The sequence below is a fragment of the Pelmatolapia mariae genome, linkage group LG9 (assembly GCF_036321145.2).
Source record: "Pelmatolapia mariae isolate MD_Pm_ZW linkage group LG9, Pm_UMD_F_2, whole genome shotgun sequence".
Taxonomy (NCBI): domain Eukaryota; kingdom Metazoa; phylum Chordata; class Actinopteri; order Cichliformes; family Cichlidae; genus Pelmatolapia; species Pelmatolapia mariae.
The window spans coordinates 13,949,671-13,967,758 of NC_086235.1; the positions used below are offsets into that span (position 1 = coordinate 13,949,671).

Consider the following 18,088-nt stretch of genomic DNA (forward strand, 5'->3'; position numbering starts at 1 on the left):
GCTACCTACCTCTCTCTCCTCCACTCCTCCACTCCCAGCTCACACAGCAGCTTGTATCCTCATACATGGCCTCTCTTAGAAAAATATAGGATGTTATTCTTTCATTGTCCTTTTTCCATCAGGGCTTCAATCACCACCTGCCAATCACACACGTCTGAGGCTTCCAGGCACACACTTAAGCTCACCGTGCCACGTCAGGACACGGTTGAAACAACCACCTCTATAGATGAGAAAAACAAGAAATGATAGATATTCATCTTACCACATAAAGGGCAAGTGTGATATGCATCACAAACATTTGATGCGAATACTTCAAAGGAGTCTTATATAATCAGCTTTTTATGAAATCTCTGAAAAGTTTCAAAGACCCAAGTTTGATGTTAACTCCTTGCGAGTCCTTCCACTGAATGTTAAGGTAGCGTAAGGGTTATTTTCAGCGTGCCGTATTGAAACTCGGCACCGCAATGATGTGGAGGCTCCAGGGATGCTGAAACGGCTGAGGGCAAAAAATCTGTCGTTCGTCGTCTCCATGGCAGCCCCCTGAGCCCAGAGAAGAGTGAGGGCCATACAGATAGAGCTGATACCTCTCAATGGGTGAGGAAGGCAACTGCTCAGATGCATTTGAGGTTCATGGATGCCAGCAATCATCATGTCACTGAGTCACAAGAAATTCTTCCAGTCAGCTTTTAGCCAGAGGGCAGGGAAGGCACCAGAAGTGAAACGAAGAGACATTTGTACTTTACAGTACATGTAGAGCAGCTGACCTCAGATAACTCTAAATACTTGAGCGATTGTCCTATGACTGATTTTATTGTCATCGTGGAGAAGAGTTTGCATGTTTCAGAAAAATGAGCGAAAAAGTGTTCCGAGTTCATACAATTCAGCATTTCTGTTATGCATTCAACAGATGAAATGTGTTTTTGTAAAAGGAGCTGCTAATACTGACAAGTTTCCCGCAGTTGTTTTGAGTGCTACTGAGTCTTTGATAACAAATTTACTGCTTTGTTTAGTCTCTTCATTCTCATTCGCATTCAGTAAAAGCTCCAGCACACTACCATTGCCAGCGCCAGCAAGAAGAAAGGCACAGCTAGCAACTGGCTGGGTAAAAACCAAACACAAAGTCAAAAGGGAGGTAATATTAGGCATGGACAAAAAGAAGCATGGCTTACTGTGTAACAACCTCTAAAACTGAACGCTATATACATTTCATTACTTTGTGGTGTTAACTGGAAAACTGCGAGGTTTAATTGTTTCAGCTCCATGGAGAGAGAGACAAAGCAAAACAAATCAAGGATACTGTTATATACATAAATTGAAAAACAATGTCTTTCTTTTCTTTTTTCTTTTTCTTTTTTGCATATTTTTCATTTATCACTCTTTAATGTTTCAGATGATCAAACACATTTTAGACAGATTTTAGACAAAAGATAAACCGAGTAAATACAAAACTGTATTTTTAAATGGTGATTTCATTTATTGTTCTTTTATCATTCAAACCTACCTGTGTGAAAAAGTGATTGCCTCCTAAACATAATAACTGGTTGCGCCACCCTTGGCAATAAGAACCGCAATCAACCATTTGTGATAATTGGCAATAAATCTTTCACCTCAGTGTGGAGGAATTTTTAATTCAGCCACACTGGAGAGTTTTTCAGCATGTACGGCCTGTTTAAGGTCATACCAAAGCATCTCAATCAGATTTAAGTCCTGATTAACAGACCACTCCAACACTGTTTTTTTTTTTTTTTTTTAACTGTTGAACCAGGACACGTTCACCCCCATTTCAAGTTTTCTCCTTGTGTGGATAATGGCTCTCACTGTGGTTCACCGGAGTCCCAAAGCCGTAGAAGTGTCTTTGCAACCTTTTCCAAACCGATAGATCTCATTGACTTTCTTTCTCAGCTGTTTCTTTAGATTGTGGCATGATGTGTTGCTTTTTGTGATATTAAAGCCTACTTTACTTTGTCAGACAGGTTCTGTTTAAGTGGTCTCTTGATTTAACAAGACTGGCAGTAATCAGGGCTGGGTGTGGAAAATCAAATTGAACAAAAAATATGATTATTAACAGTTAAGTCATGATTTGGGGGTGGTCACTTACTTTCACATAGGGTAAATGGTAAATATGTCAAAGAATAGGAAATCAGGAAGGAAACGCACACTTTTTCACAGCGCTGTATATTTTCTACTTTTGATTTTGGCATTAGAGCTCCACCGTTGCATGTTTGATATCCACAAATCAAGAATCCTTTGCTTTAAATACTGCCAACACTGTGGCAAGGGAGCTTTCTTTACTTTCTAGTATGTACTGGGGCATTTTTTTTCAATGTTTCACCAACAGAGGAACAGAGGAAAGCGTCTTCGTGTGTGATGTGATGCTATATTAAACATCTGCGCTCGTGCGAAACGAGAAATTTCTTCAAGCTTGTATCTGCGAATTGCACAGAGATACAGCGCTCCACTCAAAATAGCATCACACGTACTATTATTTGGTAATGATTGCTGTGCTCAGAATCCTAGCTACGATCTCATGAACTCCTACTCATATTTGATAGAGTAATGGAGCATCCATTTTTCATTCTGCAGGCGAGGGGAGGACGGTGCTGCCAGCTTTGCAATTTTAGAATTTTTGCATTCGCTCATCTGCGGTTTTTTAGCCACACACACACACACACACACACACACACACACACACACACACACACACACACACACACACACACACACACACATCTCATCTGCAGTGGTGGCAGCAGGCTATGACCTCTGACACTTGTGTATCAGCGAGCGCACAGATTAGTCATCACCCTGGGCCTGCACAACTGAAGTGGAGCTGTGCAGTCGAAGTATGATGTGATTATTCCACTGACCTCTTTTCCCACTTCAAAACTGTGCTTTTTCAAACATTCCTCTCCCTCCACACAAAGATTTGTTGATTCTTCTTGCGCGGGCGGTCAATGATAACAACAGACATTGTCAACAGTGGCTCAAACAGCAACACACATGAATGCCGGTCCTTTAGTAACAGAGCAATGTTAGCGTACCTGTGAAGCTGACGTGCAATCAACTTGCAGGTAATAACCCTTTAATGAAATGTTTTTGCACAGGAAGCCGGATGCTTTGGGGAGGTCATCCTTCATCACAAAATCATTACGGGGCTGATTCATTTCTCTGCCATGTTAATATAAAAAGCATCAGCTTGGCAGGATGAGAAGAAGGGTGGTCTAAATTGTCAATTAAAGATCTATCTTCCAGTCTTACTTACGCCACATGACTTGCAGACTGAGCGATAGCAGTGAAGGCTGGATTGTCTTGCTTCGTGTGAAATGAACTCTGTAGTAATGAAAATACTTTTAGTTATAATTGTTTTCTCAACCAAAAACAAGCAATCACACATGAAAAAGAGTCACCTGTTTAGCATTAAAGTCACAAATGAATCAGTTTAACTCTTATTAGGCCTTCGGTGGATTGCTCACATATGGTTTTGGCTCTGTCGGCTGATCAACCTGCTTGTGAATGGTTTTAATAACAGATGTTTTTTTTTCCTGCTAATTCACTGATTGTAACATCCATAACAATAAATATCAAACTAATGCACATCCTCAAGAGCAAAAACACATTAGCTCACATTAACCAGTCAACGAGAGATCATCAATGCTTGATACTGATGTTTTATCTTGATAGAGAAATAGTATAATTCAAAAAAAAAATCTTCTTCTTCTTCTTCTTATTTGTTTTAGAAAGCTCCAATCACACAATCAGTTTTCAGGAGGAACGTCTCATTTGTTAAGCGTGCAGGGGAAATATCCAATAATTGCCAAAGAGGAAACACTTTCATGAACAGCTCAACATCTTAACAAGAGAAAAGCAGCTGAAAGAACCACATGAATAGACTTTTATAGGAGGATGTGAGAGTCAAGTCAGACTACCGGTGTCAGACTATTGGTGTTTTGGTAGATATAAGCTGTGTCGAAAGGAGGCAGATCAATAACTTGTCTGGTTGATGCAGAAGAGACACAACAACTTTTAAATGAGCTCTGCATTTTCTTTCATTAAATGTTCCCTTTTCAAAAAGATTAGAAAGACCACTTTCAAGTCCAAGCTGACAATCAAGCTGTGTCCTTCTCTACTCCGTAGTCACAGAAAAATCATGGTGGAACCAAAAGTTTTGTGTCTTTATGATACAACATCATAAAGACACAAAACTGCAAGGTAACCAAAGTGATCATGTAGGTCTACCTTATTATCCACTATTATGTCCATCTCTTGGCTTTGTATCTATGTTCTTTTATGGGTTCAGTTATTATCGTACTTCTTCAATCTTTCCGTAGGGAGCCCCTTGTTTCTTTGTAATGAAATAAGAGCCTAAATGACAAATATCTCATTTTATAGAGAAGAGGCTTTCTCCTGGAAACCTTTCCAGCCACGCCATACCTGTTCAGTCATTTTTAGTTCATTGTTATTAATTGTACAATGCACTGAGTCTGAGTGAAGGAGAGAGATCATTGTCCTGTTAATTTGTCCCAATTCTGTACAAACTTTGGCTGTTGGTTAGATGGCCTCACATCTGACTCTAGATTACTTTGGTATATAAAACAAGCCGAATCACCACTTCTCCATTATTGTGCTTAACAGTTAGTTTGCTGTGTTTGTGCTGAAATGCAGTATTTGGTGTTTGGCCATAATGGATAGCATCATGTTTGGCAAACACCACTTTGTCCAAAAGATATTCATCAAGAAAGTTGATTCAGCTGCAACTTTTCAAACCTAAGCCATGCTGCTAATTTCTTTCTAGACACAACAGTAGAACAGGCTTTCTCCTGGCAGCCCTTTGAAACGAGCTATACTTTCTCCATCTTTTACTAGTTGTGCTGTCATAAACTTCAGCATTTAACATGCTAAGTGAGGCCTGTAGAGCCTGAGATGTAGCTCATTGAGCAGTCTGAGGAGTGCACAGTCTGACCTTGGGGTGGTACATTCACTGGAAGATTGGTAATTGGTATGTTTTCCACATGTGAATATTCTTTCTCACTGCAGAATGAAGCATTTCTAATTGTTTGGAAATTGTCCTGCAACACTTCCCTTACCAGACTGGCACCAACGATTCTTTCTTTAAGATCGTTTCTGGTGTCTTTCCTCCTTGGTAATGTTTTAACCCACACTGGAATGCTCCAGACCAGCAATCCAGATCAGCAAAGCACTAAAACGTCTGCATTTATAAGATGCTCACACTTCCTGATGAGTAATTATCAAGTGCATTGATTAGCAGCACCTGACTGTTACTTAGCCTCTTAAAGTCTCTTACGGAAGCTGTAAGAATGTATTTTGCTTTCTGCAAACTGCTTCTGCATTTGGTTTGACTTTTGTTATATAAATAATGACACAGTGTAATATACCATGCTTTGGAATTCATCTGAGATTGCATTTAGTTAATTTTAAGATGTGCTAAGGACCAAATGGTTCATTTGGTCCTTAGAACTGAAAGAAGGTTTAATTTCTTTTTACTGTTATTGCATTATGACTAACACTCAGTAAAACTTGCACATTGCACTCACTGCAGAGCCCAGGCTCCCTAGTTGAAACACTAAACTCGCTGCAAAGAATTTAATCAAAAGGTCTCTTGCTCGCCTGCCTGCATGCACAGTATTATCTGGTCATGATCATTTTAAAACTATGTTTGATAGCAGTAGTGTCTAGGAATGTGCTCCGCTGTATCTTTGCAATTCATCCCTAGGCTTCACAAAGATGTTTTAACAAGATAAGGCCCCAGACAATGCCCTTCAGAGACAAAACTTAATTCAACACTGAAACTTAAATTGTAGCTTTGTTTGCTTCTGGAGTGAAGACACACAAAACCGTATAACAATGATTCTTCGGTATTTTTCTAATTTGTTTTCATTTGTCTAAAAAGTTAACTTTTGACTCACGTCTTTTGATTGCTTAAACATTTTGCCTGCCAGCCAGGAACAAAACAATTCCAAATATGAAAAGTTTTCCCACTCACGATCCACAAACAACAACAACAACATAAAACACTAAAAAGTGCATGCACAGTAGAATAGCAGTGCTTGCACAGCATATTGGAGGTGCATCCCATGCCACATAATAAATTCCATTCCGCTCTAAATAGTATGTCACAAGAACTTTGACACACTTTCTGCAAGTTGATGTTTAGTAAATGTTAAAATCAAACTGTGCTTACATCCACTAGTGGATCAGTTAAATGATTCAGCAGGGATTTTCTCAAAAACAGCATGACAACAAACACAGACATTTCAGCATTTAGGAGCCAAGAGAGGCTCTAAACTAAAAGTCTGAAAGATGCCTAAGGCAGTTTTTGTTCCCGAGAGAGACAATCCATTCCTCCAGCAAAGATCAAGCCTCTGTATTTCAAGAGGAAAGTGAAGTACAGTATAAGCTATATTTCACTGGGCTTTCATACTAATAAAATCTGCATAGCAAACGATAGATACCTGAGAGCAAAGAGGAAAAGAACAAAACAAAAACAAAGCAAAGACTCACCAAGAGGCTGTCCAGCAATGATACGGGCGTTTTCCCCCGCCACCGCTGCTCGGGCGTTCCTTTCGTTCATGTATTGTACAAAGGCGTAACCCTTGTGCACAGAGCAACCGACTATCTTGCCATACTTGGCGAAGATGACCTCTATGTCGGTCTTCTTGACGATGGCTGTGTTGAGGTTGCCAATAAAGACTCTGGAGTTGAGGGAACGAGGGTCATTCTTGTTGGTCACGTTGCTGGTCTGAGTTTTACCAGTCATTCTCCTCCAGTTGCCCTCCTGGGACACAGACAGAGGGGGAGGGGAGGGGGAAAGCTTTAGAGGACGGGCAGGCCAACTCCAGCTAATTCTGCTCCAAAGGAAGTGTTTAATATTAATTTTTTAAATACAACATAATGACACAGATAGTCAAATAAATAAGCACAATTATAGATGGAACCGTTGTCAAAGAACTCAAGGAACTAATTCAGAATCAGTAAAATATCTAATAATACTCTTAAAGAAGTCATTTTATGACTGCAGAGTTGTCACCAGTTACCTAATTGCTGCTTAGAGAAATCACAAACACTGCAAGTTTAAAAAAAAGGAAAGAAAAAAGATGTCTATACCTCAAATAACGGTTTAACAACTGACCTTTCTTTACAGATCCAAAGCTTGAGCTGCTTAGTTGGAAAACAAGTGATAGCACAGTTGGCCAGTTATTCTTTTGGGACTCGCAACAACACTAAATTTAACCAATTCTGAATGATGATCATTGCTTCTTCATCACATACATGTGCTTCTTACTTACTTACCCAGACAGCTAGGTGTGCTGGTTTGTGACCTTGGCTAACATGGCATCATGTTTTTTTAAAGATGTTTCTCAGTCAGACAACTACTTTAAAGAGTAAAAAAACACACACAGAGTCTCTCTGTGGTTCCTCCAGCAACTGACAGCATTGCTGTGAATGGATGTTTTACTGACCCAGCTGGGGGCATGTGATTGGCTGGTGACAAATCCACTGTCATGAAATGTGACATGAAATATAACTAGATAGAAAAAAAGATGAAGTAAAAGTCAGACTTCTGGAAAGGAGATTTTGAAACAGATATTTTACATACACTTAAAATTACTTCAATTTAACTTGAATCATTTGACATTTATTTACTCATATTACACACTGGAGCTCCATGAAAAGCAGGATAATTACTTTTTTCCAGTAATACTTTATACTAACCACAGTTAATGAATGGAAAATTCATTTTTAATAAAAATAAAGCTTTTACTTTTAATGAAATTGCACCATTATTTAATGCTTACACATCTTTTAATAATAATTGCTCTGTAACTGATGAATGACGGCCTCTGTTAATGTTTAGAGTTAAGTGACGGTAACTACTTCACGTTTAACTCAAAAAAGTAGGGCAACTTTCCAAGTTTTTCATAAATGTGAAGTAAAGGCAACCATGTCAACTTTTACAGAACTATCTACATGTTGTTTAATTAGATTTTAGATCTTTCAGTGTAATTTTGGAAGGATGAGCAATTTTGAATGAGGAACACAGATTGTGTTGGACAAAATAAGCCACTCTGAGTGGATCAGGGCATATGAGGATATGAATTGGAGCCGGGCCTGAATCAGTCTGAATGCATGATCTTTACCCATTCCACATTCATTCTAACAAGTGGAGCTGGATTGATGTTTCTAAGCTCTGCAAATGGTTAATAAATACTATATAGATCATCTACAAACACAAATTGGCTGTCTATTATAACCGTTATAACTGATAGTAGTAAGACAACTGTGCGTGCTGTAACTACATGGACTTAGACTGTGTGTAATTAGTCAATTACACACAGTCTTTTTCACTTTGTGTTTACTTTTGCTTTTACTGCCCTTTTTGTTTTAGATAGTTTAGGTGTCAAACCTACTTAATAGCTCTAGGATAAGATTGTGGTTTAGGTTAAATGACCGCAAGAAGGGAGTGAGATTGGCCTTACTGTTGTTGTGGCACAGGTCCAATGCTGTGTGTTATTATATGTACCAATGTTATCATATTAAATTCAAATTATAGCTAGTTTTTAGTAAATCATAAACCTAAATGACTTGTTTGACAGCAACATATCATTTTCTTAAAGCTTATTAAACTTTTAAAGTTTTACCCTTTTTCCTAGTTGGGTTCTACTTTTTTAATGCACACCTTTTTGTTGAAAAGGCTGTTGTTGTTGAAGGTTTCCTTCTCTGTATGTAAAGTACAAGGTCACTGGCCAGTCAACTGCTTACCTAAGCCACATTTTGCATGGTTGAAATGCTACCACTGAATGATTGTGAGGAGCATACAAAGAAGCAACAATATGTGAATGTCACAGCAGTTCTCTCCGCTTTGTGAGAAACCAAATACAGTAGCTGTCAGTGAAAAAGCTTTGCTATCTCAATACCCATATTGTTGCATCCCTAATGCTTTGTGTGCCATTTCACTGATCACAGAAAGCGTGGGCTGTAATTCGTGTTACAGTTTTATTCAGACTTTTCTGTGCTGTCAAGTTATCAACGTACATTAGCCTCAGCTTTTGTAGGTCTCCTCTGCAATTATTCCTAAATGACCTTTTCATGGCTTGAATGTTAGTTTTCATGAAAGATGATTGGTCGCAGCATCGGGGCAATTATGCCTACCCAATGAAAGGATGCACTATTGAGCGATTATTGTTGTATGTTTAATTACGGTTATCAAACGGCAGATAGGTAAATTGATCCCCCAAAAATTTCCCACCAGTTTTTCCTTTGATTTTCTTTTCACTGCAAGCATGTTGTTTTGTTTTTTTTATAGCTGGAAAAATCCCGGTTTTCATTACAGTTTATGTTCCAAAATGGATTACAGTTAGTCCATTAAATACTGTGAAATATTGTGAAGAAAACACTGAATATTTAATATTTGCCTGCTCTGAGTCTCTGTCCCTGACACACTGTGATAACAACTATTCAGCTTTGAGACGAAGAACCTGAATAATGGATCCAATCCTCAGTAAATAGGATTAGTAACCAAGGTAACGCTGATGTTCTTGGAATATCGTGCACGAACACACAAGCGCACACACGTACGCATTTCTGACTGGCAGTCTCTTTCCCTTTACCAAACATAATTTCCAATGCAAACGGCTGTAGATTCCTATGGCGCGGCAGCTTTGATTGCCCACTGCGTAGCGTCAATCTCTGCACAATTACACAGTGTAGTTTTATTGTGATGTGCTGTCCTATAATAACTTTGTTCGGCAATTGGCTGTATGTGGCAGGAGAATAATTCTGAAAAGGATGCAATTCACACACTGAACCCACAGTAGATAAAGAAGAAAGCTGCCCAGTCAACCAGGAAAGTGGAACAGCCGTGCGATTTACAGAGGAAATATTCTGTGTCATGCATCCATTACACCTGAGTCTGGGATCAGGCAACACACACTACCGCTACTCTTTCACTTGGCAACACATGTTTTATGCGTTATATCACCTAACGTCGGATGTTATTTCTTTGACTATTTGCACCTACTGTGGCTGCACAGCAGCTCGTGTTTACAGTGCTGCATGGATGTGCTGTTTCTGGACGTTGCCACATGTGGGAATAAACTCCTGCTCACCAGTCCTCAAGTGGCCTTGTCATTTATCAGTGGCAGACACTGAAAATTGATGTGGTGCAGGCACATAGATATGCATGTCTTAACTCAAACGAGCACCACAGTGACCACCTAACGCTAGTTCAAAACCCCAGTCTGACACCCCTGCCATATGGATGTTCATGGACAGGTCACAGGGAACATGACAAATCAGTGGAGAAGGGTTAGGTTGCCTCTCTAGTTCAATAAATCAGGAGTGGATACTGGCCTTCGGACCACTTTACCCCTTCTTACTGTTATATTTCATGTTGTCTTCTCTGTTGTTTTCTTTAGAACGGGACACTAATTTATTCCATCAGTGGTTTTCCTGCTGACCTTGCCTTTTAGTATATTTACAACCTCCATTAAGCTTCTCGTCCTCTGAGGTGATAGCGTCACAGGGAGAAACATGGGAAAACAGCGCAGGAAGTGATAGTCAACCAGGAATGTAATTGGCAAAAGAATTGTTTTAGAGGACCTGATTTTTGTTATCAAAAAAACACAGAAACATGCTCTGCAAACTGCTTTTAGAGGAAAAGTAACGACCTGGTGTTCAAAGCCCACTCTTTAAAAATGATTACAGCTTCAACTGTACTGCCTTTTGACAGTTAAGAGGTGAAGACAGATAAGTCTTCATTTTCACTTTCATGCCGGCGTGGTCGTGTCAGAATAAGTGCCACATTTTTCAAAAGGTGGACGTCTCCTTTGGGAAAGAAACACTTTGATGTTCTGGCATTACAGAAAAGCGCAGCATGCTTTGCCTCTAATATGTTTCATAAGAGAAGCCCAATCTCATGGCAATGATAAAGACATACAAATAAGGTCAGTAGAAAAAGCATCAAGGTTATGTAGTTGACAGCGCTGCTGTGTTGGGTTAGCGGTTGAGTGAAAAAAGAAAGGGTTTTGTGCAGAAGTAGCCATATTACTGAGCTCTCTCTTGCTCTGTAATGCATTGTGCCTCGGTAGACAGGTTCTTAAAAGGTTGTTGTTTGGCTCTGGCCACCTGCCTGATTTATAGACATTTTTTTTTCATGGAGGGAACTCATTGAATTGATTCCTTTTGTAATTTCCTACCACTCCACCACTGTACATTTCTCTTCACGATGCCTCAGCCTCTCTGCTCTGATTGTTGCCTAGGCAGCTCGACGGGCTGAGGAAAGGCCGAAGAAGCTGCTCGCTGAAACAGAACAGAGAAAGGTAACCCGATACACCTTTTCCAAAAGCGTTGCCACCGTGTACTGCAAAGTTAGAATAATTGCTTCAAAGATTTCTTCCATTTATATCTTGACTTAAAATCTGTCTTTCTGCCCGTGAAAGAAACAGCAACAACTGTGAAAAAAAAATCCTATTTGTAAATCAACGGCTCTATTTGTATTACAGGCCGCAGAGTATCTCAGTCGTGCAGCCAGCCATAAATATGTGCACTTTTGTGAAGTGTGGTCAGAGGCTGAAGCGATTCTGATCCAAAGAGAAACAGCACTCTCAACATTTTCGCCTGATTTAAAGGTGAAGGAATAGTTACGGAAATTAAATTTAATATGAACAGAATAAAGGCCGTAAACACATTTAATGCTATACAGCACTTTCCACTATTCTATTCACATCTTAAAAAAAGGACTCCAGTCTCCAAGATAGGAAGCCATAAACCTAATTCTCTCCACATTTTCAATCAGCTGCTGCCCTTTGGCTTTATGAGTCAAGGTACACAGTGCCGGCCTCAGCTTCAACTCTGCTACACCGCTACTGCAAAGAGGACCTATAAAAAGGAGGAGAAGGAGGAGCCATTCTAATTTTGCTGGCAAAGGGTGTTTGAAGTGCTATAAATGCGAGATAAATTTTGTTCAATGGGACATTTACACAACCTCACTGTTTATGACTATCACAAGTCATTGTTTTTTTGTTCTCTGAGCAGTTAATTGCATGGGGTAAGAGAGCAACATCTCTTAAGGTAAGAGAAGTTTTTGACTGCTAACCTAAACCATGAATGGGATTTATGGTTTGAAATATTTAATTACTGTTTTCAGAGGCTGCTAAATCATTATAATCATTATAATCTCATCTTCAAAGCTGCCCTTAGCTTTTTAACTAAAATTGGAGGATAATGTAAAAAAAAAAAACACTACAGAGGGTCTGTAGCCTTGTCTTAACCTCATCAACCAGATTTTCCCCTCAATGTCATGTCAATTTCAGACACAAGAGATGAACCTCTTTCAGGTGTTGCAGTTGGGGATGAGGGTCAGAAACACAGTATGACACCAATAAAATACGAACAGCAAGACACAAATAACAAACTATAGACACAAAGAGGAGCTAGGTTCCAGTGACAGAGAGCTGAAGGCTAGGGATCCCAGAAGACTAAACTGGGAGCATAAAGATAAAGCAACCAGGAAATGCAACATGCACAGAATTGCAGAATTCAAAAGAAACTGAAAATCCAGGAAGGTACAGAAAAGCAGGACTCAAAATTAAGCTTGAAATAATAACAAGAAATAATAAACTAATTCCTGAATCTAAATAATAAAGAATATTAAGCTTAAATCGCAGAGACAAAACCTATTTGTCATGACACTGAGAAGGTGGTTGAGACCAAAGCAGAGCTAAAAGGATCGTCATTGTTTTACTTACGTTCACCACCTCCTAATACGTTAAATAGGTGTTATAGTCCCAAGACATGACCTAAAATCACAGCTGTTAATTGAACCCCATTCTAATGGATGAAGTGCATCCATTAGCTCTCTGCTCATGGACAAAATTTCATCAATAATGACATCTGTTATGCAACCCATGTTTAATAAATTACTTTTCCTCTAGTTTGCTTTTACTTGTGAAATGAGTTTTAAGTACAAGCAATGACAGTAATGATACAATACTCCTGTGTGTAATTTATGTGGCACAGCATGCTATTTAAAACAAAAAACAAAAAAACTGACTGCGCTTATTAATTTTTATTACTTTTTTTGTTCAATTTATGCTTGAGCATTTCTTTCTTACTTGGGTGGTTATAGCCTTGGAAGAAAGACTATGTACCTCATACATCTTATCTAACTTCAATACCACAACCCTTCACAGCGGGCCCCTTTTCCTCTTACCTGCAGCAAACCTCATTTCACTACAAATAGTGGCTATATGCGTCGCAGCGCCAACCATTTTTATTCCCCTGAACTCTGTTCTCAGAAAATTCATTGACTATTAGAAAGCCTGAAGGAACGATACAATTAGCTAACATGCAAATGGAGTCATTTCTCAGTTGGCTCTCATTCACCTGCACGAGAGTGATGGGTAAAATGTGATGGGAAAAACTCCCGTGTGCCGGGGCATAGCAAACATTGGATGATATACAAGTGGAATTTCTTATTATCCAAGGGGAGTCTGCTGTTTGTGACTGACAGGGGAACACCTCAATTGCACTGACAAGATTTCATTTCTTTCCATGGTAGTATACAGCTGCACAGAGTTAAAACTAATCTGGTCAAACACAGTGAGCTCTCGAGCGCAGCATAGATCAATCTCTGTCTGCTCTTAATCCAATCTGATTGGTAAGAATAGCATCGGGGTGATATAAAACCCACTCTGCATGATTGTTTTGAAAGCTTCCTCTCCACTATGGAACATAGCTCCACGGGATATCTAAAAGCTTTCTATTCACAGTGCAGTTGGATGTTTCCACCTCCTCAAAATGGGCAAGCAGAAAAATAACATCAAATATCAAGACGTTTCAGAAGGGGTGGGAAAGAGCCGAAATCATTCACTTTAGTACAAGAAGCAAAATAACAAAAGAAATCAATCACAGGTGGAACTAACTACTTCCATATACATACATACATTATTGTTTACAAACCAGAGGAATTCATCAAGTCTGATGTGCTTGTGAATGGAAATTTCTATCTGTTAGGTGCAGTGGAGTGTTAAGCTTTACATAACAGAAATAGAAAGACAGCAGTGCAGTATGTAAGTACACTTAAGTACGTTAAGCCAGGAGCAAACATTAAAATAAGCTTAAATAAACTTTCTGCTCTGAGTGATTTTCATAAAGTGGCATTCAAACTCAGGAAATATTTGCACTAGTTGTATTTAGTCATTAAAAAAATGAAGATATTAGCAATGCCACACTTTACTTAATGTGGGCTGGATCCCTATATCCTATCGGCATCATCATTTAGGGTACCACTGTGTGATGCAGCTACCAATATTCATGCCATGTGGAACTATAGCAGTTATTATCATTACAATAAATTCACCTACTCTAAAAAAAATAGAGAAGACAGTTTCATATATCAAACCACACTCAGCACAGTGAACACCAGAACTCGGTTTAATTCATTTAAACTTTCTAGAACTGTTTTCTGACTTTTGTCCACTTTTGGACAAACATGGAAATGAGCTGAATTAAATTTATCATCAACTTTAAGAAATTCAGACAAACAGTTGTCTGTACACACAGCTTTGGGGAAAAAAATGGGTACAATATGTATTGTCCTTTTACATTTCCTACTTTTTCCTTTACCAAATGAAATATGCGGCTCTTTGTTGTCTCAAACTTTGCATGTTTGCTGTTGATATGAACAGGTATTGTACAGTAGATTGTTCAAATGAGAACGCTGTCTCATATGAGAGATGTGAAAGTGAAACAAAACAATAAAGCTGTGGCTCATAAAACCTGCAACTGGAGGATGACATAAAAATCAGCAGAGCTGTGGGAAACTGCAGGCTCTGGAGATACTCCTCTGTGAATTCACCACTACAGGCAACCACGATATTATCCAATGTGAATTTAAGAAAGACGATTGTTTCTGGTTTACACTAATGGGTACTGAAAGGGCTGACAAAGAAACCATGGAATCTGCTCAAATCTGCATTTCACTTTAGCACTTACTTTGGAATTACTGTAGAGAAGACACATTGGCACTTAACGACTATTGTGTTGGTTGTGCTTTGCTAATTATCTTTTTATGTGCAACTGCAGTTTAACTATTGCTATACTGCATTAAAATTCATAAGGGTAAGCTAATAAAACTCCAACTGACATTAACCCAGAGAGTGTAAAAATGCTCAAATATTGTAAAGCTACTCTTTGATTTGGTGGATTTAACCTATTTGGCCCGATGACTGTTCTGTTTCCCTCATTAAATCTGGATGTGTCATCATTAGCTCTCCAGGTTGTAGCTGCAGCTGGGACAAATTTTTAATGGAGCAAATTAGCATTTGTTAACATCTACTCTGCAGGAGAAGTAAAACAAAGTCCCAACTCTTCATTAGCAGAATTAATCTTAAGTTTTTAAAGGTGTTTGGTTTGACTGTAATAAAAATACAAAGTGCAGCCTGGGTTTTAGTACTGCAGTCATGTAGCCATAAAGCAGTATGTTTTGTCTGAAAGAGAGTAGTTCACTGAATCTTGTTCTTGGCTTGCTACAATTAACAGTTTGCAGAAGGATATTTCTTATTTATAGGCGCCCCTATGCGCTGCACTAGCTCAATAGTCGGTATTGTAAGAGGATGACAGGCAATTTTTGAGCTTCAAAGGCTTGGCAACAGCTCAGTAGAATTTAAATGACCTTAAAATTCACAGGTTTCATTTACAGAATTACTATGCAGAAAGGAAGGAATATTATCTGTATAATGTCATCAGAATAAGCAAATTTTTCACCTTTTATGCACTTTGCTCTCATTGTTGGCCTTGCATTTGAATATACAGTGTCCTCTGTTCTTGAGCCAAACTCCAAAGGGTGATAAGGAAGATATATTTGGCATCGCCTCTTCTCCGGTGGTGTTACAGAGCTGCTGGTCAGCCATCTGCAATCTAGCTATGACCTATGTGTCAGGTCCTTTCTGGTATCATCTGCCTTTCCCTATAGCACCGCCTGGTGCTGAAACTGTTGCATAAAGAAGATGCTTGGCTGTTGCCCTGCCTTGGATTTGTTTACATATTTCTGCTAGCAGTAAACAGAGTGCGATGGTTTGGAGGCACTGAGAGGCAAAGTCCTGCTCTCCATCGGCTGTGAAGTGCAGCTGGCTCAACCGTACGTTCACACCGCAAGCAACACAATCAATCAAATCACCGGAAATTCATTAGTTTCGTATTGAGGTAAGCAGCCAGAGACATTCAGCCTAGACGTGGGGACTGGGCCAAGAAAATTTGGCCATGTTTTTCCTTTATGTGTTCATCAAGCTTCAACGGGCAGGTTTTATGTCTTCACTGTTTCCAATGTCAATTTCATTTTTATTCATAATCTCTCTGCCTGCCAAGTGCAGAATGGATGCAAAGTTTATTCTACTCACTTATCACTGTACGCATGACAAGAATAAATATTTCAAAACTATTGGTACAACCAAAGTTTGCTAAACTAGTTGTTTGTTAAATCGGACCCTTTAACATGCATGAAATAAGAACATGAGTAAATACAGCCTGAGCAAGTTGTCACATTGTTCCATTTCCTGTGGTCTCCCAAAGAAGGAGATACTAATCAGTGAGAATAACCCTGACAGTTCAGCGTGAAGGGACCTGTAGGATATGTACACTGAAGACAGTTTGAAACACTCCTCAGATGGACTTTGATGATACAAATCTTCATAGTTGTCATGTTTATGCCTGCGCCGGCACCATCCTCTTATTGCCAGACTAAATGTTCAAAGGTAGCAGAAACTTTGTGTAACTCATTGACAAGGTAAAGCGAGAAAGTAAGAAAAAAAAAAACTTGCATCGCAAACTTCAAAGAACCCCCCAACACTTCAAAAGCTTCTTCACGGTTCAGTGACTAATCTTCAAAGTCATGCCAAGGATTGAACTGATAGTGCCGCTGTGTATAGCAGGTACAAACATCCTTGTCAGTGCCACTGAGGTGTGAGGTGTAGAGAAAGGGAGAGGAGATAATGCCGGAAGCTAATTGAGACAAAGTCTGTCCCTCGCCTGTGTGAAATACAAAGCTTCTGGCTGCAGACATTTGGTAATTACAGCTGCTTGAGATCAGTCAAACGTAGTCAGACATTTAGCTAAAATAGGGAATTATTAGTAATTCCAGAGGTTCATCCCAGTCATTGGAGAGCTTACAGTAGATCTATGTTATCTTTTTACTACCTTGTGTGTCAGAGAAATCTCAAGAAATAGTTGGCATGAAAATCATGTTGAATGACACATCTTTAGGGAAATGTTCATTAGGGACTTCCTACAGTCTCTCTACCTGCACCTGTTAAATCAATATTCCCCTACTAATTAACACCGCATGTGTCAACTGCATCATTCTCACTCAGGCTTCCTATTTCGTCATTAAGCGGCAGAATCGTGAAAATAATGAAATATTTCCAGTAACAGTATGGGAGAATGGAGAGAAAACCTGGGTGTAAGAGCTAGAATATTTCATTACTGCATCCTTGCAGGCTTCTTTCAAATGACGAGACAAAATCACTCATGTGTCTAATTGGTGCATATAAAAAGACTGTAAACATGAGAAAAATGGTTTAATGCCATAAAGTCTTGATGACTCATCCCACCTTAAAACAAACTGTTCATATGAGTTGCTCATATGAGAGGCCACTGTTTTGTGCCTTTTGTGACAAAATATGTCTTTTGCCGGTGTCACATCCGTGCCTACTTTTCTGTAAGCCCCCCATGATCATTGCATAATAGTATTAGTCAGTATAAAAGCTAGTGAACTGAGAGGTAGTTCTTTCACTAATACTGTAGATTGTAAAGCTCTTTAAGGGTTTGTGATTTGTAACATTACATTAAAAATGTGTTTTTGTCAGACTGCTTATTAAAAACAGAGGTAGCCACAAAAAATGTCACACAATGGTTTGTGAAGCCCCATTGCATAGCACATAGGTCACCAACCAACATGTTGAAGTGGGAGTGTTAACATTTGGGTCATTTAATATCAAATCAGCGTGGGCCTTCTGCTCAGTCATCTTTGATTTCCTTAAAAATGTCATGGTCCAAAATTTGGAAATATATAATG

At 39.1% G+C, this 18,088-nt stretch overlaps 1 protein-coding gene across 2 annotated transcripts in view; it reads right to left on the reverse strand.

The window, feature by feature from the left end:
* Positions 1 to 18,088, reverse strand: part of LOC134634238 (RNA-binding Raly-like protein) — a 117,715-nt gene that overhangs the window by 62,686 nt on the left and 36,941 nt on the right. For both annotated transcript variants that reach the window (XM_063483321.1, XM_063483322.1), the window contains exon 2: positions 6,520 to 6,793. In XM_063483321.1, the coding sequence (XP_063339391.1) occupies positions 6,520 to 6,775 (256 nt within the window). In that variant the 5' untranslated portion in view covers positions 6,776 to 6,793. The remainder of the gene's footprint in view (positions 1 to 6,519; positions 6,794 to 18,088) is intronic.